This window comes from Mirounga leonina, unplaced genomic scaffold (genome assembly GCF_011800145.1).
Source record: "Mirounga leonina isolate KUSES-001 unplaced genomic scaffold, KU_Mleo_1.0 Mir_91, whole genome shotgun sequence".
In the NCBI taxonomy this organism is placed as follows: domain Eukaryota; kingdom Metazoa; phylum Chordata; class Mammalia; order Carnivora; family Phocidae; genus Mirounga; species Mirounga leonina.
The window spans coordinates 25,404,472-25,431,143 of NW_023270839.1; the positions used below are offsets into that span (position 1 = coordinate 25,404,472).

The window sequence follows — 26,672 nt, forward strand, 5'->3', positions numbered from 1 at the left end:
GAAGGCCTGCTTGGAAACTATGTGCATGAAAAGACAACTAACTGATTGAGCTAATGAAGGATTTCAGTGCCTAGATACCTAGGGCACTACATACAAGCTAAAATCTTTTTTTAAGTTTAATTTTTAAAAAGTTTATATTAAATTCCAACTACTGAACATACAGTGTAATATTAATTTTAGATGTGCAATATAGTGATTCAACACTCGAATACATCACCCTGTGCTCATCACAGCAAGTGCCCTCCTTCATCCTCATCAACTGTTTAACCCACCTCCCTTGCCCCCCTCCCCTCTGGTAACCATCAGTTTGTTCTCTATAGTAAGAGTCTGTTTCTTGGTTTGCCTCTCTCTCTCTTTCTCTCTCACTTTTTTTCCCTTTGCTCATTTGTTTTGTTCCTTAAATTCCACATAGGAGTGAAATCACATGGTATTTGTCTTTCTCTGACTGACTTATTTCACTTAGCATAATACACTCTAGCTCCATCCATGTCCCGTTGCAAATGGCAGGATTTCATTCTTTTTTATGGCTGAGTAATAGTCCATTCTGTGTGTGTGTGTGTGTGTGTGTATACACACATACATACTACATCTTCTTTATCCATTCATCAATCGATGGACACGTGGGCTATTTCCATAACTTGGCTATTGTAAATAATAACTATTGTAAACAATAAAAAAAATAAATAACTGCTATAAATATTGGGGTGCATGCATCCCTTTGAATTAGTGTTTTTGTATCCTTTGGGTGAATACCTAGTAGTGTGATTGCTGGATTGTAGTTCTATTTTTAACCTTTTGAGGACCCTCCATACTGTTTTCCGCAGTGGCTGCACCAGTTTGCATTCCTACCAACAGTGCAAGAGGGTTCCGCTTTCTCCACATCCTCACCAACACCTGTCATACAAGCTGAAATCTTAATGTGGTCTGAGCTAGACTATATTCAAAAGGCATCTCTAGGTAGCTAGCCTATAAGGATACTGTGTAAGAAGCTACTATGTGACCCAAGTGGAGAGAAGAGGGGGAAAAAGAAAGGATATTTTTTTTCAGTTGAGGCTTTTACTGTTCTTTAAGAGAAAATCAGTTTAGCATCCAAAGAAAGGAAACTACATTTATGCAGTTAGACTGTTTACTATTTTTATTAAATTAATGTTAGAAGACCTCAATTATGTGAAAGTATAATGATGAAAGGAAAAGATGAAGCTTGTCCAATTATAAAATAACTCTATTAAATGAACAAAATGTAAATTTTAAGACACAGCTAAATTGTGAAGTAGGATTCATTGAGAAACACAGAACAGTTCTGAAATCAAGTCAGTTATATCATTCGTTATCGGTTTTCTTGGTTATACTTAAGAAAAAATAGCTAATGCCTTTTATTTCTGTTTTGACACTTGGTGAAATTAGAGACCTCATTGCTGCATCATTGTCCAAGCTATTAAGGAAGATGAATGACAAATGTTAATAGACTAACAAAGAATCCAAAAGTTAATTTGCTGTCTTCCTCAGAAGTCTTTTCAAACTTTATTCCACAGCTCTGCTGCTCAGCCTCTTGCACCCATTCTCCTGACCATGTCAGGGAAGAATGCAGTGTAAACCCATATTTGTATGTTCCCTTTCTCATCATCTTGAGGTTAATCTTCACACTTTGACATATAAAGGGAGAGGCCCATTTCAGCTGCACTTAGGAGCTCACTTCTCTTTGGGCCTGTCTTCTACTTACTGTCCTCTCCATCACCCACCCCCATCCCTATTCTATACATGCCATTTGTAGGAACCAATTCAACGGGTCTTCCATTGCGTTTGGTGGCTTACATTGCTCAGATAGACTTACAGAGTTATGTTTTCTTGTACTTTCTCATTTGAACAGTATTTGAAGTTTGTGGTCTCTTGAATCTAACACAATCTGAAAGTGTTTCCAACGTGGCTGCAAAAATCATAGAAATTGTTCTGGAAGGTCTGTTTGCCTGAGATTGTAGCCAGAAGATTCTAGGCTTTAAAGCAGGAGCTAGAAGTCTTTCCACATACAGAATACATTACTATAACAGCTTATATTTATATATAATATACATATACATATACATATACATATGTGAGCTGTCTCACGTGTAACTTAAAATTGTTTTCTGTGCCTCAGAAAATTCTATTTTAAAATTTAGCTATTTCTTTAAAAATATATTTTGTTCAGGGGCGCCTGGGAGGCTTAGTCGGTTAAGCACTTGCCTTCGGCTCAGGTCATGATCCCAGGGTCCTGGAATCGAGTCCCACATCGGGCTCCCTGCTCAGCGGGGAGCCTGCTTCTCCCTCTCCCTCTGCCTGCCGCTCCCCCCTGCTTGTGTTCTCTCTTCTCTGTCTTGCAAAAATAAATAAAATCTTTAAAAATATATATATTTTGTTCATTCAAAAGAGATATTTTATAATTGTTTGGACATGGTCTCTTTATTATTATACTTTGTTTCACATAATTGAAGTTTTCTAACCTTAATTAAATAACAAAATAGCCTGAATTTATATTTTGATATTTTAAAACAAATATAATAATAACCCAACAAGGATTTATTAGAAGCTACCAAATGTTTGGAATTGTGCTGGGCTGGGGTTAGAGAGATATAACCTGTCTCTAAATTAAAAATATTTGGAAATAATTATATATATAAATATTTTGAAATAAATAAAATTGAATTGAAATACAATACAATACAATTCCTTGCTTCTTTCCTTTGTAGTTTATAGCAGAGTTGGGTCTTACTGGATCTCCCTCCACCCCCATACCTTTTTCTGTACCTTGTATCTTAGTAAGTGCTTTATGGTCCAATCAGTTCGTTTAGAGTAGGACATTTTCGTCAGGCTATATTAGGTGCCTGGAAAATTAGTTATATGGATGTACTTTTCAGTGATAAAAGGATCAAAGGGAACATTCTTTATAATCTCATCTCTCATCTGCCCTAGCCGTTGTTTTGTTTCATAGATCACACTTATGATAAGGCAGAGGCTGCTTTTGTTGTTTTGACTAACCCTTCCACATTATTTCCCATCCGGTCACCACAAAAAAGTGGTTTTCGGGGGATTCTAGGGCTTTGGTTTTCATAAGTCTTGTATTTTGCTTCTCTGATGTGCAAGACCTCAAGGATCTGTATTTTTAATGTCTTAACTGTTCTCACAGGAAAAATATGGCTCACCCACTGTTCTTTCTTAATATGAAGCTTATACTGGTCTCCTAACTTCCGGATTTCTCCCTGAATTTCCTTTTTTTTTTTTTTTTTAAAGATTTTATTTATTTATTTGACAGAGAGAGACACAGCGAGAGAGGGAACACAAGGACAGGGAGTGGGAGAGGGAGAAGCAGGCCTCCCGCCCAGCAGGGAGCCCGATGCGGGGCTCGATCCCAGGACCCTGGGATCATGACCTGAGCCGAAGGCAGACGCTTAACGACTGAGCCACCCAGGTGCCCCTCTCCCTGAATTTCTACGGCATATGCCAAAGGGCATACATATTAAGGACCAGTTTGGAACACTGCAGACAGGACCTTTCTGCCCTTTGTCAGTGTATATAGCCGGGCAGGCTGCTGGCCAGCTAGTGGGGCAGCCCCCTGATTTGTGGCCACAAGTGCCATCGACTCAGGGGCAGAAGGCTATTTATAATGGCATTTATCATTCTCTGTTGGGGAAATTGGAGCCCTGATGATTTCGGATCCTGTGGCTGATGCAGCCTAGTCCATTTCTGTCTGCAGCAGGCAGGGTGGCGACAGAGCACCTCTGGAGACTCAGAAGTGAATATATTTACCCAGGAAGACTTCTAGCTTCTGCTTTCTGGAGACTAGCAGGATGCTGAGGAAAATAAGCCCTTTGGCACAATTCCTATGGGTTTCGCAGCCAGTTGGAAACAACACTCAGTTTGCTTCAGGTTCAGTTTTGAAACCACAGCTTTCAGAACCTGTTCAAAGGAGAAAGTGTAGGAAAATATGCCTGGAAGTCCATTGAAGACCATAAAGGACCTGGTTGGTTTGAGTCCAGCACAATGGCAGAGCTTGGATCTTAGAGAATCACACAGGAGGGCACCCTGTTGTTCTCTAGACCATGCCCCGGATGGCTTTGATGCCCTGGTGTTAGGGCCTTCCAGAGATGCCTCAGTGACACCTCCTTTTTGATTTCAGCATCTTCCACGGGAAAGATAGTCTGATGTGACTGCATATCACAACTTGTTTTTTTTGTTTTGTCTTTCAAATCACTAAGTTGCAGAATGACCCTTTGCCAGCCTGGGAACTCAGAATTATCCTAGAATCTCCTAGAATCCCACAGTCAGAGAAACTTTTCAGCCTGGATGATAGGAGTCCAGGCTCAGTTCAGCTACTGGGCTATAACCTGAATGTCTGAGGGACAGCAGGAGATGAGTAATCTTTATTATTTGAAAGCATCTTGTTTTCTCCCTTAAACATCTATTTTCATTTGAAAAATAAACTTTAATGAATAAAACAGATGATGAAAAGGAATCAACTGAAAAAATCATTGAGGGGAAAATGAATTACTGGTGTGCCATAAATCTGATGTCCTAGAGGAGGGTTAATATTCTATTGATATTTTCCAGGAAGTAAAGTAGCTCATTTAGATGGAAAAAAGGGGACAAAACTGTGCTAAACTAATTATGGAGTTTTTAATCTGCTATGAATTTGGAGTAAATTTTATTAGGAAGAATTGGAAGTACACGTTAACTTTTATTATCAGGATAAATGACATCTTTTAAAGATGAGGGACCCTTGTGCTTTGCGTAGGGCCTCTCACTTTGGTACAGATCTCAGGTTTGAAACTGTGCCTGGTTGATGGTGACTAAAATGACCTCTTTTTGTGTGGTGGTTTAAATAGGGGTTTCCATCCCTATCACAGAGTTTGGCTAATGGTAAATTCTGAGTCCAGTGGTTAGACCAGCTCCCAGAGGTGCAGGGAAGATGCATATGGACATGTAGAGGCCACTGTCCTTTTTGTGGAAAGGTCTACATAACTTCCCATTAGAAATTAAACAGACAAACTGATCTAGAGTTTAATAATATGTTCTTTGTGGATAAATTGATTCAGCACAAATCTAGGCTATCTGTTCTAGGGGACGGATTCTTTTATGTGGAATAGCCAAGCCTTAAGGACACACTTTAAACAGCCACTGGAGGAAGTCCTCACTTGTATACGACTTGCACTTTAAATTTGGATTTGACCTCATCTGGAGCCACCTTCTGATTCATAATGTTGATCATGCCTGTTGCCTCGTCTTGATCACCTGTAAGCTTGCTGTATACAACTGCTTAATTGGTGACTTTATGGGATCAAGACTATATAGTGGGTTATTGTCAGCTCTCACCAAATAGTACTGCTAACTTTTACTGCTTAGAGCCAGAATCATGACCTAGTTTTAGATACAATTAAATTTCCAGTCACCTTCTGAAACACTATAAATTTCTTCATGTCCTAGTGTTTGGCCACACTGAACTACCCTCCCCCTCCCTCACAAAGAAACCCACACATATTCTCTTCTTAGAACTTGAGTAGGCTGTGTGTTCTCTCTACGCACCAGGCAAGCCACTCTCATTTTCATTTACAGGTTCTAATGTGTGTTTTTTTTCTCACTGTTTTAGGAAGTTTGGGGCTCAAGGGTCACGACTCACTGGAGCAGGATGGGGAGGCTGCACGGTATCGCTAGTACCTGCTGACAAGCTGACCAGCTTCCTAGCAAACGTGCACGAAGCTTATTACCAGAGGAGCGACCGAAACGTCACATTTGAGAAGCAGAGTTTGTTTGCTACCAAACCTGGAGGCGGGGCTTTGGTTTTCCTTGAGGCCCAAATAATGTAAAAAATCTCAGAGAAACTATTTAGGGCATTTAGGACTGGCAGAACTTCTTATGCCACAGGAAATTAATCCTCTTTCTGTTTTGTATTATGATGAACGGTTGCTATTATCAAGATGTATTTCCAAAGAAATGGTTGAAAGCTCTCTATGCTTCATAATGATTATTTTTCCATTTTAAAATATGTTTCTACCAATAAGAGCCAAAATTATGCTTGGACAGATCTCTTAAGGATGATTTACTGAGATTTATTGATTTCAGGATTTTTTAAGATGAATGATAAAAGACATTCGATACTGACCCCATGGATTGGCGTTGAATTAAACATACTGCTACAATTAAAAGGATACAATTGCATTGTATGCCATATTCTTAAACACAGTTCATTTCTGGTTTCTCTTGACTTTCTTCTTCTTCATAGTTGTAGTCTTCAGTTGATGATGATGATGAGAGAGATGCCAGAAACTCTTTCTTGGTTCGAGCTTCAGAACGCTATTAGAATAATATGTTATTAAAGATTGATAAATTTTCCTGGATACTTGAATGTGAGGTTACACCAATTATCAAGATGAGAAGAATCACTTTTTTTTTTTTTAAAGCAAAGATGGACTTAGGCTCATTTACTTTTAAAAACTATGTGCTATCACATAAATAATCACTTTCAATTCTTTTGGCCCTGACCTTTCTCTATCACTTAATAGAGAAACTTAGATAAAAGACGCTTTCCGTCTTTATCTCTGTTCACATTGAAGTAGAGAATTATCTGGATGATAATTCAGATAATTCAATTTGTTCATTGAATTTACTTTCTTCCCACTCTGTGCTAACTTTTCTCAAATGCCACTCTGATCCAAAAGGCATGTTTACTGGTCTGGGAAACCGCACCCAGGCCCTGCAACGGTCTGTTGTGTGACTAGCCGCTCTCGTGTGTATATGTTGACCAGTGGAGGACGGGTGTGCAGGCCCGTGGGTAAGAGTAGGTTCTGGGATTAGGTAGGGGTGTTGGTGAGTCCTGTATATATTTATCAAAAGTGGTCAAAAAAAAAAAAAAAGTGGCCAGAAGTGTTTGTGGTGATGTGTAATGTGGTGATGGTAAGTGAATGGCTTTCTTGCAAGAGGGCCTTTCTGAATTATAGGAAGATTTAGACCAAAAAACATTTTGCTGATATTATCGGATAATTGAGGCAGCAGCAGTCTTAGGGTATGAATTATCCAGAAAATTACCACAATTTTGTATTATTCTATGATTGTTTTGCTCATTAATGTACAGCTTAAAGACTGGACATCATCATTTTGAATCTCAGTTTCAGAGAGGCTAAGGCAAAGCTGGTTCTAGTATTTCTCAAAGGACAGCAGTCATATAAAGTACTAGGAAACCCATTCTTCTAAAACAAACTCCTGGTGTATTTTCATTCTTTAAAGAAAGGTAAACACTTGAGATTGAGAAAGCTTAAGTCAAATTTGTTGAAAGAATTTTGAGTTTTATAACACCCAATAATCCAAAATCTGAATTGATTTTAAATAATTCTTTGTTTTTGTTTTTTAAAATTTATTTGTTTGAGAGGGAGTGAGAGAGAGCAAGAGAGACAGCGAGCACAAGCTGGGGTGGGGGTGAGGACGGGGAGAAGGAGAGGGAGAAGTGAGGAATTCTGGGATCCCAGGATCATGACCTGAGTCAAACGCTGACTCTTAATAGACTGAGCCACCCAGGCACCCCAGATTGTATTTCTTTGTTTTTAAATACCTTTCCATTTTCCACAGAAGATCTGTGGTTGGTACATAATTATTTAAAGATACCTGGATTACTGTAAAAAAAACCCCAAACCCAAAAAACAAAAAATGTGGTACTTTCCATTGCTTTGCTATTCTATTTAAATTTTTCACCATGAGATTCCTTCTTGCAACAGGTGAGTAAAAATTTCCATCGTGCCCTCTGCTTTGGAGGACGCAGTTGTTCTGAGCCAGGGATCTACTCTCTATTTTTCTCAATGTCTGGCTTGAGGAAAAGAACTGTTTTTCAGTTAAATCATCACTGTTATTCTAGAAATTATGAGAGATCTCAAACTTTTCTGGGAAGGTTGGGGATAGGACAACTGGAAAAAAGCTTCATGAAGAAGGTGGAATTTGAGCAGGGCCCTAAAGGATGAGTAGAATTTGAAAGCTGGGGAGTAGGCACTGCAGATGGGTGAGTATATGAGTATGAGCAAACATGGGGTATTCAGAAGGTTCAGTGGGGGTGAGGAGTTTGCCCTGGGATACGGTGGAGAAGATAGGTTATACTGGCTGGAGGTAGCTTTTGAAGAGCTCCAAGTCCAGCATTTAGAGGAGGGGTTACAAACCCAGCAGCCCATGGGCCACATCTGGTCTGCAGATACATTTAGTTTGGCCCCCAGAGTATTGACAAATGTGGGGTTCTAATCAGGAATTCTACAGAAGAATCTGGATTCCTGATGGTGGAAGATCTGCTTCTCCACTGGCCTCCACTCCTGGCGGGGGGCGGTGTGTGTGTGTGTGTGTGTGTGTGTGTGTGTGTGTGAACTAGAGCTGCGGTATTGCTTTGTTTGGATGAGGCGTGGGCCCTTCAGTGTGCTACAGTTTCCATAACCTGTACTTTCCCCAATACTCAGGCCATGTACCACATACCCGCTGAGGTCACTTGCCTTCCACCAGCACACTGGCACAGTAGTTTTCTTATACCTCAGAAGTAATTGTACCCATGTCTGTAGTAGTAGTGAAGGGAGACCAAGAAGAATAGGAGAAAGAATTTTTTTGTGCAGAAGTAAAGGATAGTCCTATTTGTTTAATATTAAATACCCAGGTGTTTTACTCCCTCCTCTCACTTTTTGGCTCAGACGGGAATTTGATTAGATTATTTGACCTCTGTTTTTGACATCACAGCAGTAGACAATGAGGATCGTTCTAGAGACATGCTAAAAATAAAAAGCTCTCTCCTGTTTCTGACCTCAGATTTCCCAACCCCCACATTTATTGCACCTTTTTCTCTACCTGTTTTTGCCTGCTGGAAGGGAAGAAGAACCTTCAGATTTAACAGAACTGCCCAGAAGTTAAGGAAGAGGATGAGGAGGGGACAGAGAAAACTGGAAAGACGGAGCAGTTTCCTTTCTTCTCTTCCTCTCTCTCATTTGAGTCCTGTTTAGAACCTTCTCTAATTTCTGCAGGGACCATTCATCTAACACGGTCATTAGAAACCAATATATTTTTTACTGAATTATTAACAGAAAATAAAATATGACTTCACACACTGATAATTTTCTATTAGTTTGAAATTTTGACCACATTTGGAGGTTTTCAGTTGCATAAACTGCCCGTGGTCGGAAGCAAGGGATGAGGATAAGTGGGCATGAGGTCGTCACTACTATGAAAAACAGATTATTTTAAATGTACACGTGGATGATTAAATGACAATAGTGTATTCTACCTTGCCACTGTGACTTGGATGTGAAACCATATATTGCTTATTAAATGTTGTCCAGTCCATATAAGAGAAGCTACAGAGAGAATTCTCAATTATCTTCAAAAGGGAAACATACCAGTTTATGGAGGAAATTCTCAAAGTCACTCTTAACTTCGTAAGGTTTTTTGGTAGCCTTTGCCTGGAGTCTAATCAAAAAATTAAAAAAAAAAAAATCAGTAGCCAAACCAATTGTTTTTATACTGACACCATCTAAGAGCTAACATTTACACAAAATTTAATATGCTGGGCATTTACCAGCAGTTTACATATATTCGTTCAATTGTCCTTACAACAGTCTTATCAAGTTGGTACTACTATCCAGTATTATATACTGGATATATTTTTTATATTATATACAAAAAGGCTCAGGTAGGTTAATTAACCTGCCCACAGTCATACAGCTAGCAAGTAATATAGGATTTGAATCCAAGCAGTGTGACTCGAGCCTTCAATTCAACCACCGGAGTGAAGCATTCTCTTCAGTGAGGAGAGAGTGAACACAGTATTTGCTGAACTGATTTCGCTTGCCCGGCTCTGGCGCAGACTTTAAGGAGTGTCTATGGGGACAAAAGAGTACAAGGGGCTGGCAGGGGAGAGATCTGGGGGGAAAGGGACGGACAAGGCTGGAAGCTCGTGGACGCAGGAATCCAGGAATCTATCCTGATTTTTGTCACCGAGTACTCATTCAAGAAATATTTAGGAAGGAGTTGGATAGCTGAATTCAGGAGGCAGCAGAAAACTTTCCAGAGATCTGTGGATGAGGGGAGAGGCAGGGGTAGGCAAAAGCTAGGATGGGTAAGAACTGGGGATGAAGGAGAAACATTAGCAAGAGAAACAAAAATGAAAAAAGGACGTATGGCTGGCTATTAATTTCACTGGCAATTTTCAAGTGAGACATTTTAAAATTATTTTTCCTCCATGGGATTTGTAGGAAGTAAACATTTCGGAAAATTCCAAATATACATTGCTAAAGCACAAAGTTTAGTTAGCCTCCCTGCAAGGCCGCCTCTCTCGGTTTCTTTAGCATTTAGTGTCGGGCACCCCTGGGGGCGCAGTAGGCCTAGCTCTTTAAAGGCCTCCTGCGTTAGTGCTCTGCCGCCCACAAATGCCCCTCACTCATCTTCTGCTTTATCTCTGCCCATTTTATCTCCTCCACCGGCTTTTCTCTTCACTTAGGATTACCCTCTGGGTCTCTCCTCTCCCGCTTTTCTCAAATCTGGCTCTCCCAGTCTGGGTCTCTTTCTCATAGTCCTATTTAAACACACTCCAAAATATTCCTGATGCCCTTTCTCGGTAACACCCTCTAAGAATCTCCTTGAGATGTGAGTCATATTCAGATGAACTCTGGTTCATCTCACTTTGTTAAAATCAAGCCATCTTCTGACTCACCCTTTTAATATACAGTGCCCCTCTTGTCTTTTTTAAATAACAGTTTTATTGACATATGTCTCATACCATAAAATTCACCCTTTTAAAGTGTACAATTCAGTGGCTGTAACCACCACCACTACCTAACCCCCATCTTTCTGCTTATCTTTCCTTTCCTCTCCATGAGTATCTCTTTTTTGAAGGTTACAGATAGAAACGTGTATGCTGTGCCTATAGATTTAACAGGCATATGAGATTTATATATATGAATATTTCCCTTTATTTTCTCTAACAATGTCCCATTGCATAAAACATATTTGAGTGCTTCTTGCAAATTGCTCTGACTGTCCTACATTCTTCTGTTACATCCTCAGTGATGAGAAATCCTGTCCCATATAGATTTAATTTGGGGGAACTTGTAAAAGTCACCTGGAACCAGATCTTTTTCTTTCTTTCTTTCTTTCTTTCTTTCTTTCTTTCTTTCTTTCTTTCTTTCTTTCTTTCTTTCTTTCTTTCTTTCTTTCTTTCTTTCTTTCCTTTCTTTCTTTCTTTCTTTCTTTTTTCTTTCTTTCTTTCTTTCTTTCTTTTCTTTCTTTCTTTCTTTCTTTCTTTGTTTTCTTTCTTTCTTTCTTTCTTTTTCTCTTTCTTTCTTCCTATCTTCCTTTCTTCTTTCTTTCCTTTCTTCTTTCTCTTTCTCTCTCTCTCTCTTCCTTCCTTCCTTCCTTCCTTCCTTCCTTCCTTCCTTTCTTTTTTGAGAGAGAGAGAGTGGGGGGTGGGGGAGATGGAGAGGGGCAGAAGGAGGAGGAGAGAGAGAATCCCAAGCAGCCTCCATGTCCAGCATGGGGCCTGACATGGGGCTTGATCTCAAGACCCTGAGGATCATGAGCTGAGCTGAAACCAAGAGTCGGACACTTAACCGACTGGAGCCATCCAGGCGCCCTTGCAATCAGATTTTCTAATGTAGGTATTGTGAAGGGGAAATTTGGGTGATATTTGGTAAAAAGTGAGATAATATTCTAAAGTAATGGAGTGGATTTTCTCCTGTAATGGGAAACTAACTTTTTACTTTTTATTTTATTTATTTTTTAAAATTTTATTTTTAAGTAATCTCTACACTCAATGTGGGGCTCGAACTCACAACCCCAAAATCAAAAGTTGCATGTTTCACTGACTGAGCCAACCAGGAGCCCAGAAACTGGTTTTTTTTTTTAAAAAAACTGAAGTATAGCATCCGTATAATGTTACGTTAGATTCAGGTGTACAACATAGTGATTGGACAGCTCTATAGGAAACTAGCTTTTTAAGTTCCAAAATAGTAATTAGAAGATGAATGGCACACAGCTGTGGTCTTGCAAGGCACCCGTCTGAAGGGCTGCGCTCATCTGACACATTCTTGTGCATGTGGGTATGTAGAAGTAGGTTAGTCTCAATACTTTATAGTTTTCCTCTTTATACTCTAATTTGTAAAATAAACAAATTAAATGTGCCCAAAAAATGTTTGTGTGTGTAGGGGCAGAAGGGGAACAAAGAACTAGCCCAAGGGAGACCAGCTAAATAGGTTGTTTTTCTAGTTTGCATCTTCCCTAGGGCAGGGCATGGTTACGGGTTTATTTTTTATTTTTTTAAAAAGCCTTCAGCTTAAGTCCTAAAGCTGAAGAGTAAAAGGAGATGATGGTGATGTTTAGCAGTTAATTAAATTAGCAGAGTAGTTGGTTCTGTGGACAAAGAAGGTCAAAATGTTATTCCAGATGGACTCTTGAGTAGGAAATCTCTTTGCAGATATCTGAGTTGATGTATGTTTACATAATAAACCCATTGTAGTTTTATGTAACACATTTGTTCAATTAAAATGTTTTATGGTTTTTTAAATAGATTTTTAATTTATTTTATTTTTTAAAAGATTTTATTTATTTATTTGACAGCACAGCAGGGGGAGCGGGAGGGGGAGAAGCAGGATCCCCACTGAGCACAGAGCCTGATGTGGGACTCCATCCCAGGACCCCAAGATTATGACCCGAGCTGAAGGCAGCTGCTTAACTGACTAAGCCACCTGGGTGCCCCTAGATTTTTTTTTTTTTAAAGATTTTATTTATTTGACAGAGAGAGAGACACAGCGAGAGAGGGAACACAAGCAGGGGGAGTGGGAGAGGGAGAAGCAGGCTCTCCGCTGAGCAGGGAGCCCGATGCAGGGCTCGATCCCAGGACTCTGGGACCATGACCCGATCCGAAGGCAGACGCTCAACGACTGAGCCACCCAGGCGCCCCGCCCCTAGATTTTTAATTTATTTATTTGAGAGAATGAGAGAATGAGTGGGAGGGAGAGGGAGAGAGAATCTGAAGCAGACTCTGCACTGAGCTCAGAGCCCGACATGGGGCTCGATCCCATGACCGCGAGATCATGACCTGAGCCAAAACCAAGAGTCCGAAGCTTAACCGACTGAGCCACCCAGGCGCCCCTCAGTTAAAATGTTTTTAATCACTACAAAGTTGAATAAGGAACAAACCTATCAAGCTCCTTGTCAATTCTTTCCTGCCGCTGTTTTAGCAGTTTTATTTCTTCGTTAATTCTGTGCTTTTCTCTATAAAATCAAAATTTCAAATTAAATTTTAAAATAAAGCAGGATTTCTAATTGGGAAAGAATAAATTAACAATTCTCTGACTTCATGTCAGTGAAAGTCCTTTAGAAACCCAATTCTTCAGCATCCCCTCCCTATGCACTACTTGGTGTGAGGAGTCCCCCAGAACACCCCCTCCTATAAATACATACCAAAGACGTCACCCGTGACACCTGGGTATGGTTTGGACTCCGCCTTGCTGCTTCCATAGGGGCCCTCTCACCAAGTGTCCATACCCGTTCTTCCAACCGGGCACTGGAAATCTAAGGGCTGTGTGTGCGTGGGCATGTGTGGGGGGGATTGGGGGGCTAGAGGAAGGTGGGAGGGGAACGGGCACTCTTGGAAAGCAGAGGCTCAAACTTTTGTCCTGCCTGCTGGATAAGACCTGCCTGGCTGTTCTTCCATTTCCCTCTCTTTGCTGTATTTGATTATGCTTTCCTCAGTGCCGCCCCAACTGCCACTCCAGCTCCAGGGAACTCATGCTGCAAACACACCTTTCTGTTCTTCCAGGGCTCTTCTTTGTAAATAAACAGTACTCAGTCCCTTGAGCTCTCTTCTGGGCTTTCCATGCTGGGGTGCATCCCCCCAACCACAGCGCAGCAAAGCTTTCTTTCTTCCTTCAATCCCTCACACCTGCCATGGCTCCACGGCTCCAACATGCATCCTTGACACTTACCAGAAAAGAATCTCCAAGTCTGTTAGACACTCAGAAGTGACTCTCCTCACTGGTAAAATGAGGAGCTTACTGTAGATGAATTCTATGATTACTTCCAGCTCAAAAAGAGTTTGTGATTTTCTATTTAACAAGAGTATGGCACCAACTTACATCCGAAATTCCTTTTGGTTCCTTGCAAATTGTCTTTTTGCCTCCTTTATAATATCACGGTAAGTTGGAGCAGGTGGTGTGATTGGCTTACGGTCAAGGAAAGATTTTTAATTAGGAACATTTGGGAGAGGAGGACAGTACCCATCACAGGCGGACTGAGAGGGCCGTCTGGCCTGGGCTTCCCAGTCAGGAAGGGTCTCAATTGTGGACATGAATAGGACGTCCAGAGTTACACTGAGAGGACTGAAAGAAGACCGTACCCACTGGACCACGTTAAACTTGTGTCCCATTATCTGGACTACACCACCCACAGTGCTCTAGTTTCATAAATTCTGTAATTCCCTTTTTTTGTGGTGTTTTGTGTGTGTGTGTGTGTGTATATTAAAAGCAGCAATTTGTTAAATGTAAATATTTAAAATGTACCAACATTTCTGTAACCCTGTTTAGGCATTTTTTCATTTCTCCATATACTGAAAACCTCAAGGTCTCTGGACTTCTCTGAAAGGCTGTGGAGGTGACTGGCAGTCTATGTTGGCTGCCTTAGCTGGTGGCCTCTACTAACTGCAGGGAAGAAAGAGGATAAGTAGAAGGTGTCCGTGTGCTGTGCATGAGCCCAGGGCTCTTGTCCCATCTGTTTCTGATACAGCCTGTGGTTGTGCTCCTAGCCCCGGTCTTAAACCCACATGCGCGTCTGACAAAGCAGACACTTCCCTTCTGAGACGGCAGTTGGCAAATGACTCCAGGAGGCAGCCCTCAGCTTGTGTCAAAAGGAGACCTGCGCCTCACTGGTAAACTGGGAGCTCTTAAACCTCTGCAGTCACCAGGATCCAGGGGATGGGACTGTCCTCGTATGACCCCCACCCCTCCTGAAGCACATTTCGGTACTGCCTCTATCTTTCTCTGGATGCAAATTTAGGGTCTACTTCACAGCTGTCCTTGATGCTCATTTTGATCTTATTTATCTGACATAAGAAAGGAGAAGCCCAGTGGATTTGGTCCCTGGAGTGGGACCACATAGGTACTTAACTTTATGACCTTAACTCCTGAGTACTGTGTCTCAGTTAAGGTAACCAGAAGGAAAAAACATGAACGGCTCCACAACAAAGATGCTCCCAATAAGCCTGAATAAAATTTATGTCCTTCCTATGGAGCTCTAAACTATTCAGGATTTATCTTCAATCACGTATAGCTTGAACATCAAGGCCCAAGAACCAAGGAAAAGAACACCTGATTTTCTGTGCACTCCAGACCACCTTCTCAGCAATGTTAGAAGAGATACATTCTCTGGGCTGGTCCCAGAACCTTTTAAGCAGGTTTTTACCAACCATCACTGACTGTGGAGGGAAGCAGTGTTGACAGAACATACTCCATCCTACCAACCACGGAATTGGAGAGGGTCTGGGTGACTATATTACTCTAAAATGGATCAAAATTCTCTGAAATAAATTTTAGAGAAGCCTATTTATTGATACATTCCAAATTCATTTTTCCCCTTAATCATAGCTGGGTTTTAGAATAAAGTTTTCCTTAAAGAAAGATATGAGCCTGACTTCACTGTTTAATGTCACAGTGGCATATGGTTCCTGAACTTGTGATATAAGTTGAACCAACCCATCTGTGAACCAACCACTGTGGACAGCTGTGAAGTAGACCCTAAATTTGCATCCAGAGAAAGATAGAGGCAGTACCGAAATGTGCTTCAGGAGGGGTGGGGGTCATACGAGGACAGTCCCATCCCCTGGATCCTGGTGACTGCAGAGGTTTAAGAGCTCCCAGTTTACCAGTGAGGCGCAGGTCTCCTTTTGACACAAGCTGAGGGCTGCCTCCTGGAGTCATTTGCCAACTGCCGTCTCAGAAGGGAAGTGTCTGCTTTGTCAGACGCGCATGTGGGTTTAAGACCGGGGCTAGGAGCACAGCCACAGGCTGTATCAGAAGTTGATTTGTACTGTGTAGGTGAAAATCAAATTAGTGCTTTGATAGCATCTGGCACCCCCGTGAGGCAGACCAATAGTGACAATTGCAGGTATTCAGGACAAATAATCATTATTAACTCCAAGGACTCATTCAAGATACAGCCTTCTTCGGGGCAGCATGAAGTAAAATTGGGAAGTCAACAAAGTGCGCGTCTTCAGTGTCCTTTACTCATCTTCTCTCTTGGTGCTTTTCTTTCAGGACCCTCTTGGCTCTTCCTCTCTCCTTGGCCATTTCCCAAAGATTACAGAGAGAGTGCCATCCTGGAGGTTGAGCTCTGGTTCTGGCACTGTGCTCAGCACTCCCCATCTAGTACCATGGCCATGGTAGTTAACCAGGCTGGCCCTCCTTTTCCTTGTCTGTAAGGCGTGGGGATTTAGTTAGATGGTCACGTGGCTCCTGTCCTATTCTGATTTTCTATGAAATAGAAAATGAGCCTATATAAGTTCAGAAGTTCAGACCCATCAGTAAGGTAATGGCAAAACACTTTGAGAGTGTGGGATGGAATTTGAGATTTTGCAAAGGAATGAGGGGGAGTTTGTTTACTAATAGGATATGGGGGCAGGAGGAGAGGGAGGAGGAGAGATCAACTGTGGCTAGGATAATGGTGGAGTCATTTTACAGAGATGGGGAAGTCTCAATTTGAAGGATGTATTACAGAGGATGAGAGGGTATTTTAATAATGGACATGTTCAATTAGAAACTCTCAGTAAATGCAGATAGAGATCAATGGGAACAGATGTGAAGACGGGGACTCTCTTCAAAGGTGATGGTTGAAACAATGAGAATGAATGAGACTCTGAGGGAGAATGCAGACAGGAAAGAAAGGAAAAGAAAGGACCTTGAGAAAGATGAGATTTTAGGGATTAGTAGTAGAAGGAGGGCAGGAGCCAGGAACTGGTATAACACAGTGTCACATTCCAAAGAAGGAGCTATTTAAGAAGCATCATCAAGGAAGTCATAAAGGTCAATTTTGAAAACCAAGAAAGGGCCACCTAATTGGGTGATACCATTACTCATTCAGCAATTACTTTCTGAGCACCTGTTATGTGCCAGGCACTCATAGGACCCTAGAGATTGAGCAGTGAACAAGATCTGCAAGGTTTCCACTCTCATATGGTTCATATTCTAGAGGTTTTATATTTTCCAGAAGCCATTCACCACAGAGAAGTCAAGTCATACTCAAATAAATCCCCTGCCTAAAGGCATAAGAAGCAAAGCAACTGATTATTTTAAATAGAGGTAGGTACTGTAAGGGCAGTAAAATCGTGTATGAGAAGAGAGTAGCTGGGAATGTGTATGCGGGGTACAGCATTAGTCTGAGAAGGCCTGAATATCAGGGAGAAACGGGAGCTGGCTATCACATTTGAGTAGGAGAAAGGGCAAGAGTGAGTGTGGGCAGAGTGGTAGGAGATGAAACCAGAGAGCTAGGTGGAGCTGGATCTTCTAAGGGGCTTTGTAACCCATGACGACATGCGGAGGAAGCTGCTGGAAGCCTTTAAGCAAGGGACTTATTTGAATTATGCCTTGACTATGAGACAAATGGCTTGTGAAAAGTGGAGAAAAAGGGCAGCTCTTTGGAGGCTCTCTCCATAGCTGAGGCGAGAGGGGCTGTGCTGCTTGGACTAGGGTGGTAACGGTGGAAAGGGAGAGAAGTGGACAGTTTCAAGATATGCTTTAAAGGTGGAGTTGATAGAACTCAGAGTTATTTTCAAATGGGTGTCCTGAAGCTGGAATCATATTATAGACACTGGAATTTCTAACAAAACAATTGTGGGCGTCAAGCCTGGCAGTTGGCATTGACAGTCTGGGGCAGAGAGTCCTGCCTGGTGGCCAGCCCTTAAATTATTTCGGGTGCACAGAGGGCTGACAGTGCACTCCTTCTCCTAACAGTTAAACACGTGGGCCCAGGAAAGCGTTGTACCAGCTTATCCAGTTAGCCTGCTTCTTGATTAGTCTACCAAACACTGTGGTTAACTCAGAAACCTCAAAGATACTGTATTTGAGGTAGTGGTGAGGGGGTGGGGCAATAACTGGAAATGGAGTGGAGAAAAAAGAAGTTAACATTTGCTGGATATCCGACATAGGCCATGCACTGCGATGGGGTCTGTACAGTATCTCTAGAATTCTGCCTGAGGCTCTTGCGACTGGTGTTTTTGCTTCCGGGAAAGTAGTTCTGCCCCACACAGTCCTATTTGTTGCCTAGCAGAGGACATCCCAGGAAGCCTGCTCCTCATCAGAGCTTCATTTTGCACTGGATTTCTGTTTTCAGTGTGCTACTTCTTTTTTTATTTTTTTAGGATTTATTTATTTGAGAGAGAGAGTGCGCGTGCACATGGGTGGGGGAGAGGGAAAGAGGGAGAGAATCTCAAGCAGACTCCCCACTGAGCACAGAGCCGATGTGGGGCTCAGTCTCGCCACCCTGAGATCATGACCTGAGCCGAAATCAAGAGCCAGACGCTTAACCAACTGAGCCACCCAGGCGCCCCCAGTTTTCAGTGTGTTCCTGAGGGCAGTGTGTCTTACTCTGGGAAAGACATTTCATAGTAATGTAGGTTATATTCAAACAGTAGCTGTGATCGAATAGTCAATGTATCAACTGGAATTTCCTGTTTTCAACCAATTGTTCTGCAACTTACGGTCAGAAACACAGCATTGTCTTCAGGAATTATAGACATTCATGAATTCTGATCACACTGTACAAATTACCTTGTCTTCAGGGATCTTCTAAATGACATTACTGGAATTAAGTATCCACATAAACTACAGTTTTCTCTTGATATGAATCAAGTCTGAATGGTAAAATTCCAAAATAAAACTTCCTTAAGCTGGGTCCAAGTTACTTTCAAACTTTGGCTTTCAGATTTCATTCCGCAAAAGTAACATTTTTGACTATTCAGAAAATGATAACTTTAGGGACAGATTAGTCCTCAAATCTAAAAGGGAAGTAGTGGAAGCCTCACTTTAAATAATTAAAGCAGAGAAAAACTAAACCTCACAAAATCTACTCATTTTGACAAATGTTTCAGCAAGACTCTAACAATGTTACTGTGGTAGTCATTTCTCAGTATACATAAGTCATTATGCTGTACACAATGCCATATGGCAATTATATCTCAATAAAATTAAAAATATTACTGTACAAAGAATACTATAGCAGCATTAATGTAAGCAAAAGAAAAGAAAAAAATTCTCCCATAATTCCACTTTCCAAAAAATAAAGCTATTTTCATTTTTCTATGTGCCTTTCCATCTGTCATATACAAATATATATTTTACGTTATTGTTATAATGGCATGGTTACTCTCTTTACCCAACTATCACAATTTGCCCATGCATCCAGGTTTTGTAGTCATTATTTTAATGTTTGCAAAAGATTTCAGAGTGTTTGTACCAGAGGGGCTCTACTGCCCTGATGCAAAAATTCTGCAGGGTTTTCTTGTATGAAATAATCAACTTCTCCTCTCTTCCCCAACTGTGTTTTCCAGGATGACATCCCCCTGCATGCCTCCCCACCTTCAAGTCTTGCAAGGGAGGCCTGTGTCTCTCCAAACTCAAATCTCTGAGTTCTGGGAAAAGATAACCCTGTTCTTGCTCAGCTTTGGACTGGTGTGATGCTCATGGTAAAAAAAAAAAAAAAAGAAAAGAGGTTGTGGTCCTGTTCATTACACAAGCAAGAAGCCTGCATTTTCAGTTATGCCAGATTTCCACCTTTAGTTTTTTTCGCCCTTTGCCTGTCACAGACTGTGATGAAGGCCAGCAGCTTTAGAGGAGAAGGCTTAGCAATCTTCCCGAAACAAAGAATACCTGAAGAGATCAGGCTACTTTTAACATCTGTCTTACTCTCCTCACTACATCTAGTGACTGAAACTCTAAGATCTTCTCCTGAGTAAAAATCACAGAAAGTTAATTATTTAAGCATTCTTCTTATAGAATGATTAGCACAACTAATGATATGCTTCTCCTAAAGTGTACATGGTCTTGAGCTGCTGAAATTTAATTTGCATGCAGCTATTTCTTGGTAATATTTAATTTCTCTCTCAGAGTGCCCATTAGAATTGCAAAGATTTTATCCTTCTACAAAGTTATATTGTGCTCTTGAGTATGGTTCCCACGATGAAGCATTTATGAGTGAGATGGTCCTTGTCACTCTGAACTAATTGGATTTTCTCCCTTGAACATTCATTATATACTATTGGTATTAAGACAAAGAACTATATTTTATTCCTTATAAATTATTAATTTTGAACATATGTCATTATTAAAATGAACTTGGGTATACATTCTTTATAAAGTCATTCTCAATGCCCACAAAAGTTGGTCACAGTTGTATATTTGTGTTGTGTAATGAGGTTCTGTGCTGTATGATGTTGCTACTAAGATCTTAGCATTTTCTTGCACTGTTCAGTCGTGATGGTTTTTAGCAGACTTCTGTTAATGTCTGTTAATGAATATCCTAAGTTTTATTCTCATCAGATACATCAATTTTCCCCAACTGTAGAAAATTAGAGTACTTACAGCTTACAAATTATGAAGAATGGCTATATTTTATTCCTTGGGGATGACTGTGCAACATGTTTTCCAAATCCACTGTCTGAGCTGACCTCACACTGTGGTTTCTCATGCAATGCTACATGGAGTTTACTTGGCAAGCCACTAAATGGAGAAGAAGCCATTTGGGTACAAATAAAATAGTCCTGTTCTGGGACTTCACAACAGTTGTGGTTGGCATAGGACACACAAAACCTGGAGACATCCTAAAGGCCTCGATTCAGACTCTGGGGGCCTTGATCTCCCTTTAGAAACAGAGTATTAGTGAAACAAGGGACCTTAGAAATTGCAGAGTCCAAATTGATTATAATATAGATGAAGAAACTAAGGCTTCTAGAAAGGAAGTACCTTGCCGTGGAGAAGTCGGGCATGTGTGAGACTCAGGAAAAGAATGTCCCAGGGGCAAATTTTGCTTCTATCTGCCAAAAGTATTGTCCTAGGATGAAGCTGCAGGAGGCTTTGCTATCTACCCCATATCCCTTAGATATATTCCTCAGAGTATTTTTAGAATTGTTAATGAGATTACCAGGCTTAAGGCCAAATAAAAGGAATCTAGGCAGCAAACGGTGGCCACAATCTCCTCCTTTATACACCAGAATTAATTTAATTCTTAATCCTAAGAACTAAATTCTTAAAATAACTTAGCATGTGGCCCAAACTGATCGTAGAACAGTTATCTTCTGCTTACCGTTTACCTTTGCTTACACTTCAAATATTTTAATGTCAGATTTGCAAGAGTGTTGAACATCCACAATACAGCCAGGTATCCAGAAATTTTTTTAAAAAGTTATTACTGACCCCATATGCCTTATTCTATGGGAGACAGTGCCACTGTTAGATTCTATATGGCCTAGTATTAAGTGTAAAATAGGGGTTTTAGTAAGTTTCATTATTTAATACATCATTAGAAGCAGTTTTGCAGCATAGTTTAGAAAATTGAGGGAATAAGACTACCAGAAATATTAACACAGATTTAACGAAAAGCCTTCAACAAACTTGCCGGGGCTTTTACTAGGCTTGGAGACATAAAGATGAGTAAGACATGGTGTTTGACTTACAGGAATAATGAGTAGGAATGAGAAATAACAACAGGCAGTTTTTCAAGTAGAAGACAGAAGAGCTATAAAAAATAGGCATAAAGACTATAAAAGTCTTGCATTCTGTTCTGCTTTAGGGCAGAGCTGTCTCCAGTTGGATGAGGGTGCTCCCCCGTGCTTCTACAGCAGCTTTGGCAGGATTCTGTGACTGATGACACGGTTTCCTGTCTTTGCTGTTGGACTGCTTAGCACCCTCGTACGAGTACCATCTGGTATGGAAGGGGTGTTCAGGAGGTGTTTATTGTTCTTGGCCTCCTGAGCAAGCATTCTTACTGATATTTCAGTGTAGCTGAATCATAGGCTTCATCTTGAGAAGCCTAATCATCATCATCAAGTTAGTTATTTTTTTTGCTATACTGTTTAAGAAATCGGGGAATTATGATATATCTTCAAGGAAAATTTTCATTAAAATGGTTAACATCAATTTTGGTGCTTTGGATGGTTGGCTCCAGTTACCTGGAAGATTCAGTTATGGCAACAGTTTACACTCCCTGATAAGACTGAATAAACAAGTTCTTGATTTATAGAGATTCCATTATTTTTATAATTTATGCCCTTGAACAGAGACAGCTCCAAGAGTTGTTTGGAGAGAATTTAGCCATCCCCATTATTTCCATCAACCCCTCCTCCATTCACGAAGCTATTCCAAATAAGCATACAAACTGTGGATTTGCTTTGCAAATACAGCGTCTTGCTTGTCACTGGATTGATTATCTAAGCCCTTCCTATAAAGATAGAAATTCTAGAGACCCTATTCCCCCCGAGATGGGCCAAATTGGATTATTAGTAACAAAACAGAGACAAATACATGTGAGATAACCAGCAAAAGAGCCAATTTGTTTGTTCTTAAATACGCAGACTTCAGCTCTAAGCTAGGATAGGGTTTCTACTTTCGGAGATCCTGGAGCACCTCTCAGAATCACTCAGAGCCATAAACCGGCAGTGATTTTTATGGGGTGAATGCAAAGTAACAGTGTGGATTTTGTCTACTTTCTCCTTTGCCTGCCCACCTTCTAGGAGGAGAAATGGGTTATACACAGGTGAATGAGGTGACACAAAATTATAATCTAGTCAATTTTTATATTTAATTGAGATACGGCTTTTTAGTCTTAAATTCTAAGCCCTCAAAAAGCTATGGCTTTTCTACCTGATTTTTTTTTTTTTATTGACCAGTAACATATATAGCAAGGATATCCATTTTTTCCCAAATGGTTGAAATCACTTAAACTGTTTGAAAATGAAATTTTCTTCTCTTATTTGGTATAAATTGGGCTTTACCACATTTATACTAAGTTAAAAAAAGCCAAAATCTTAATTCATACTAACTCTCCAAGATGCAAATCCCTCCCGCTCCACAACCCCACCCCCCCTTAATTTTCCACTGAGCCATGTTTATAATCTAAAATCCCAACTGTGGCTAAAAAATGGGTACAACCCATTTCCTGGAACCTGATTACCTAAGGCACTAAAGTGTTCTATTTATTTCATTAGTTAGTTTAATAACAAGTTTGCTGAATTGTGGTTCGTGTCTTGTGCATTTTGTTAAAAAGAAGGAAAAGAAAAGCCTTAAAGAGAACTTAAATGGAGTAAGAAAAGAGGGCTGGATCTTCCAAGCAATTTTGTGATTGTCTTTGGTTCAAGATGGCTGCAAAATGCTTACAATACACATGCACATACTTAACTCATGTAAAGCAAAACCCCTTTGCTCTTCAAGTTCTTAAGAAAAGAGTATGATGTTCATTTTTCTACCCCCCCCTTTTTTTTCACTTGGCCTACACTCTTAACTGGCAGGGTTTGCGGAAGGAGGAAACTTAGCAACCTACTCAACAAAGTTTAGAATAGCTTCAATTAAAAGTCATCTAAAAATAACAATAAAACCTCCTTTTCTCTTCTGAGAGCAAAATTTAAACGCTTGTATCATTTATCCTACTAAGTTCTATGATGTTTTTCTGCTTATAAAGTGCTCTATTCAATAACTCAGATATATTTTTTAAAATATAAAATCTGGTCCTTTAAGGAGTCCTTGAGAGCCTAGCAGGAGAATTACAAGCTTATTCTAGTAACTGATATAAACTAACATCAATGGGAATTAAGTAAAGGGAGTCCATGGATCAAACAATCACAGAATTTTATACAGATCTAGGTTATTTATAAAGTTCTTGACCTGGGGGTTTGTACAGAGAGTGCTAAGCTTTCTTCTACAGATCAAAGCCATGAGGAATGGTGCAAAATACTGCATGATGCTAAAAGTAGTTATCTTGAGCAAAACCAAAAATTAAACAAAGCTAGGATAAAAGGGAAAAAATCCAACCAAAAAAGCAAAATATGAGGGGAAATTAACTTTGTTGGTAATTTTTTTGGATGGATGACTAATGAGTGGATGAATAAATAATATGTACTCTTAAGCCACTGAACTTCTAAAATTAGAAGGCTGCAAGTGGCAAGGCAAAAGAAAGTTCTGTATGTGCCGGCTGTCTGATATCCCAAGGTGACATCTCAAGTTCTGTGAAGAGCTTAAACTTTCCTTCTTACTCAAGACAGTGCTGTCCATAGAACATTTTTGTTATGATGGAAATGTTCAATATCTGCACAGACAGATAGTGAATACTCGAAATGAGACAGTGTACCTGAAGAACTGTATTTTTACTTATACTTAATTTTATTAATTAATTTTTTAAAAGATTTATTTATCCCAGAGAGGGGGGAGGGGCAGAGAGAGAGAGGGAGAGAGAATCTCGAGCAGACTCCCTGCTGAGCATGGAACCTGACAGTGGGGCTCGATCTCACAACCCTGAGATCATGACCTGAGCGGAAACCAAGAGTTGGACACTTAAACGACTGAGCCACCCAGGTGCCCCATTAACTTTATTAATTCAAATATAGGTTTTTGTTTTTTTTGAGCAAAGCAATAGAAGTTTATTAAGTGAAGATACAGAAAAAGCTCTCAAGAGTGAGAGGGGTCCCGACAGGGGGGTTGCCAATAAGAGCCTTTAGGGTTGGTCTTTTATAGAAAGCTAACCAGGGAACTTAAATCCTTTAACATTCCTAATGATAACACCTTCAATGGCTTACTTCCTTTTTCCCTAAAAAGGTTATTCTTTGTAGTTAAGTTTAAATAGCCACACAGGGCTAGTGGCTAACATACTGGACAGTGCAGTTCTAAAATTATGAAAAAACATAGTAAATATCTAACTCTATGTACATATGTCTATTTTTTTAAATCTTGCTCTAAATAGTATATATTATTACTTTATGTAATACTGTAAAATATTATTGAATAGATCACATACTAATCTTGGTTTTCTAACTATATGTTTATCTAGTCAAAACTACTCAGTTTGTTAACTCTTACTTGGAGAAGTTATCAAGGTATAAGAACAGTGAACAAAAGAAAACCACCCTTTATGGGCTAGTTCCACAAAACTGAGTACACACAATAAGAACCAATGGTCCATCTTTGAAAATAAATTATCTTCAGAATGCCCCTGAGGGCACTGTGACTTGCCTTTTTCAGAGTCCATTTTCTCATCTTGATAATTCTTGCAACTTTTGCCTTATATAATTCCTTTTTTCTTTGTTTTTCTAAAAAGACTATTTATTTGAGAGAGAGAGAAAAAGAACATGAGCAGGGGGAGGGGCAGAGGGAGACAAGCAGACTCCCCACTGAGCAGGGAGTCGGACGCGACGCAATCCCAGGACCCTGAGATCATGACCTGAACCAAAGGCAGATGCTCAACCAACTGAGCCACCCAGATGCCCCTGCCTTATATAATTCCCAAGACTTGGGCAACTTCTCTCTTATTTGCTTCAGGGTGAGTATGTCTTTTCCTTTCCTAACAATATTCTCTAGGATATGGGAGCCAAAGACACAGTGAACTGACTTGCCCCTTACTGTAACCCTTGATGGTTGTCAAACTGACATTGATAGGTGCATCTTTTGCTTCAGTGCATTTCTATGCTTCTGGCTCCATTCTTTGACTCCATTTCCCCCAATTCTACTCCCTCCTTTCTTTTTCACCCTTCTGGTGGGATTTCCCCAAGTCTTAATACTGGAGTATGCAGACAGATATATGGAATTGTAGAAAGGAAGCAGACTCACCTTTGGTACTCATTTCATGGAAGAGAGCAACCTGGTGAACCTTCTTTCCATTTTCTTCCAGCTAAGCCTCTGTTCAAGATACCCTTGTTCAATACTTAAGTACTTCATGTATACTTCAATTGTTGCTCTGATTGCTTCCAGAATAAGCAAAAAATTACCCATTTCTCTGAAGATTGCATACTTTTCCAGAAAAAGGAAGTGTGCTTTCTTGGACATTGAAAGGTGTCATCTTTCTAAAAGGCCACTGTGCTGCAGCTTTTAGACATTGAGGATGGGGAAGAACAGAAATTGTTCAGGTAAGCATGGGAGGAATGCTAGAAAAAGGCTGTATCTTGGGTAAAGGCAACAAGCTTGCGGACAAAGTCATCCATTAGACAATAAGTTATCTGACAACAGAGATGGATAGCCAACTCTTCAGCACATAGCATAGCACCTAGCACATAGATTTTCTTGTTAAACAAGACATAAGAAAGAGTCTGGAGTCTGGAACCAGGTAATGAAGGCATATTCAGGTAATTGGGCAGAATCAGACACTTAAGCAAGATTTGAAGTATCTGGAAAATAATAATTAGAGTAGACAACACATCTAGAATCCAAAACAAGGATTGGGGCAGGAGAGGAAAGCCAGGCAAGGGGAAAGAGTAGAGATAAATAGGTGAAAAGGAGAGATTGCTGATAGACACATCCTAATCTTCTGCATGAAACAGGTCTGCCTACATGCATCACATTTCCCCTAAAAAGCATGTTGTCAAGGCCATTATGTACTAGTAGGCACTTATATGCTGCACAATTCTTACATAGATCACAAGATTATGAGTTTTAAATGTCTTCTAAACAAAG

The 26,672-nt window shown here is 40.3% G+C and overlaps 2 protein-coding genes across 4 annotated transcripts in view; one reads left to right on the forward strand and one right to left on the reverse strand.

The window, feature by feature from the left end:
• The window catches only part of GALK2 (galactokinase 2), a 113,835-nt gene extending 107,659 nt beyond the window's left edge, over positions 1-6,176 (forward strand). For all 3 annotated transcript variants that reach the window (XM_034994673.1, XM_034994676.1, XM_034994674.1), the window contains exon 10: positions 5,618-6,176. In XM_034994673.1, coding sequence (XP_034850564.1) covers positions 5,618-5,834 — 217 coding nt within the window. In that variant the 3' untranslated portion in view covers positions 5,835-6,176. The remainder of the gene's footprint in view (positions 1-5,617) is intronic.
• Positions 6,062-26,672, reverse strand: part of FAM227B (family with sequence similarity 227 member B) — a 210,121-nt gene continuing 189,510 nt past the window's right edge. Inside the window, exons 13-15 of the mRNA XM_034994680.1 lie at positions 14,115-14,190; positions 9,381-9,450; positions 6,062-6,321 (exon numbers count right to left, since the gene is read on the reverse strand). Coding sequence (XP_034850571.1) covers positions 6,202-6,321; positions 9,381-9,450; positions 14,115-14,190 — 266 coding nt within the window. The 3' untranslated portion in view covers positions 6,062-6,201. The remainder of the gene's footprint in view (positions 6,322-9,380; positions 9,451-14,114; positions 14,191-26,672) is intronic.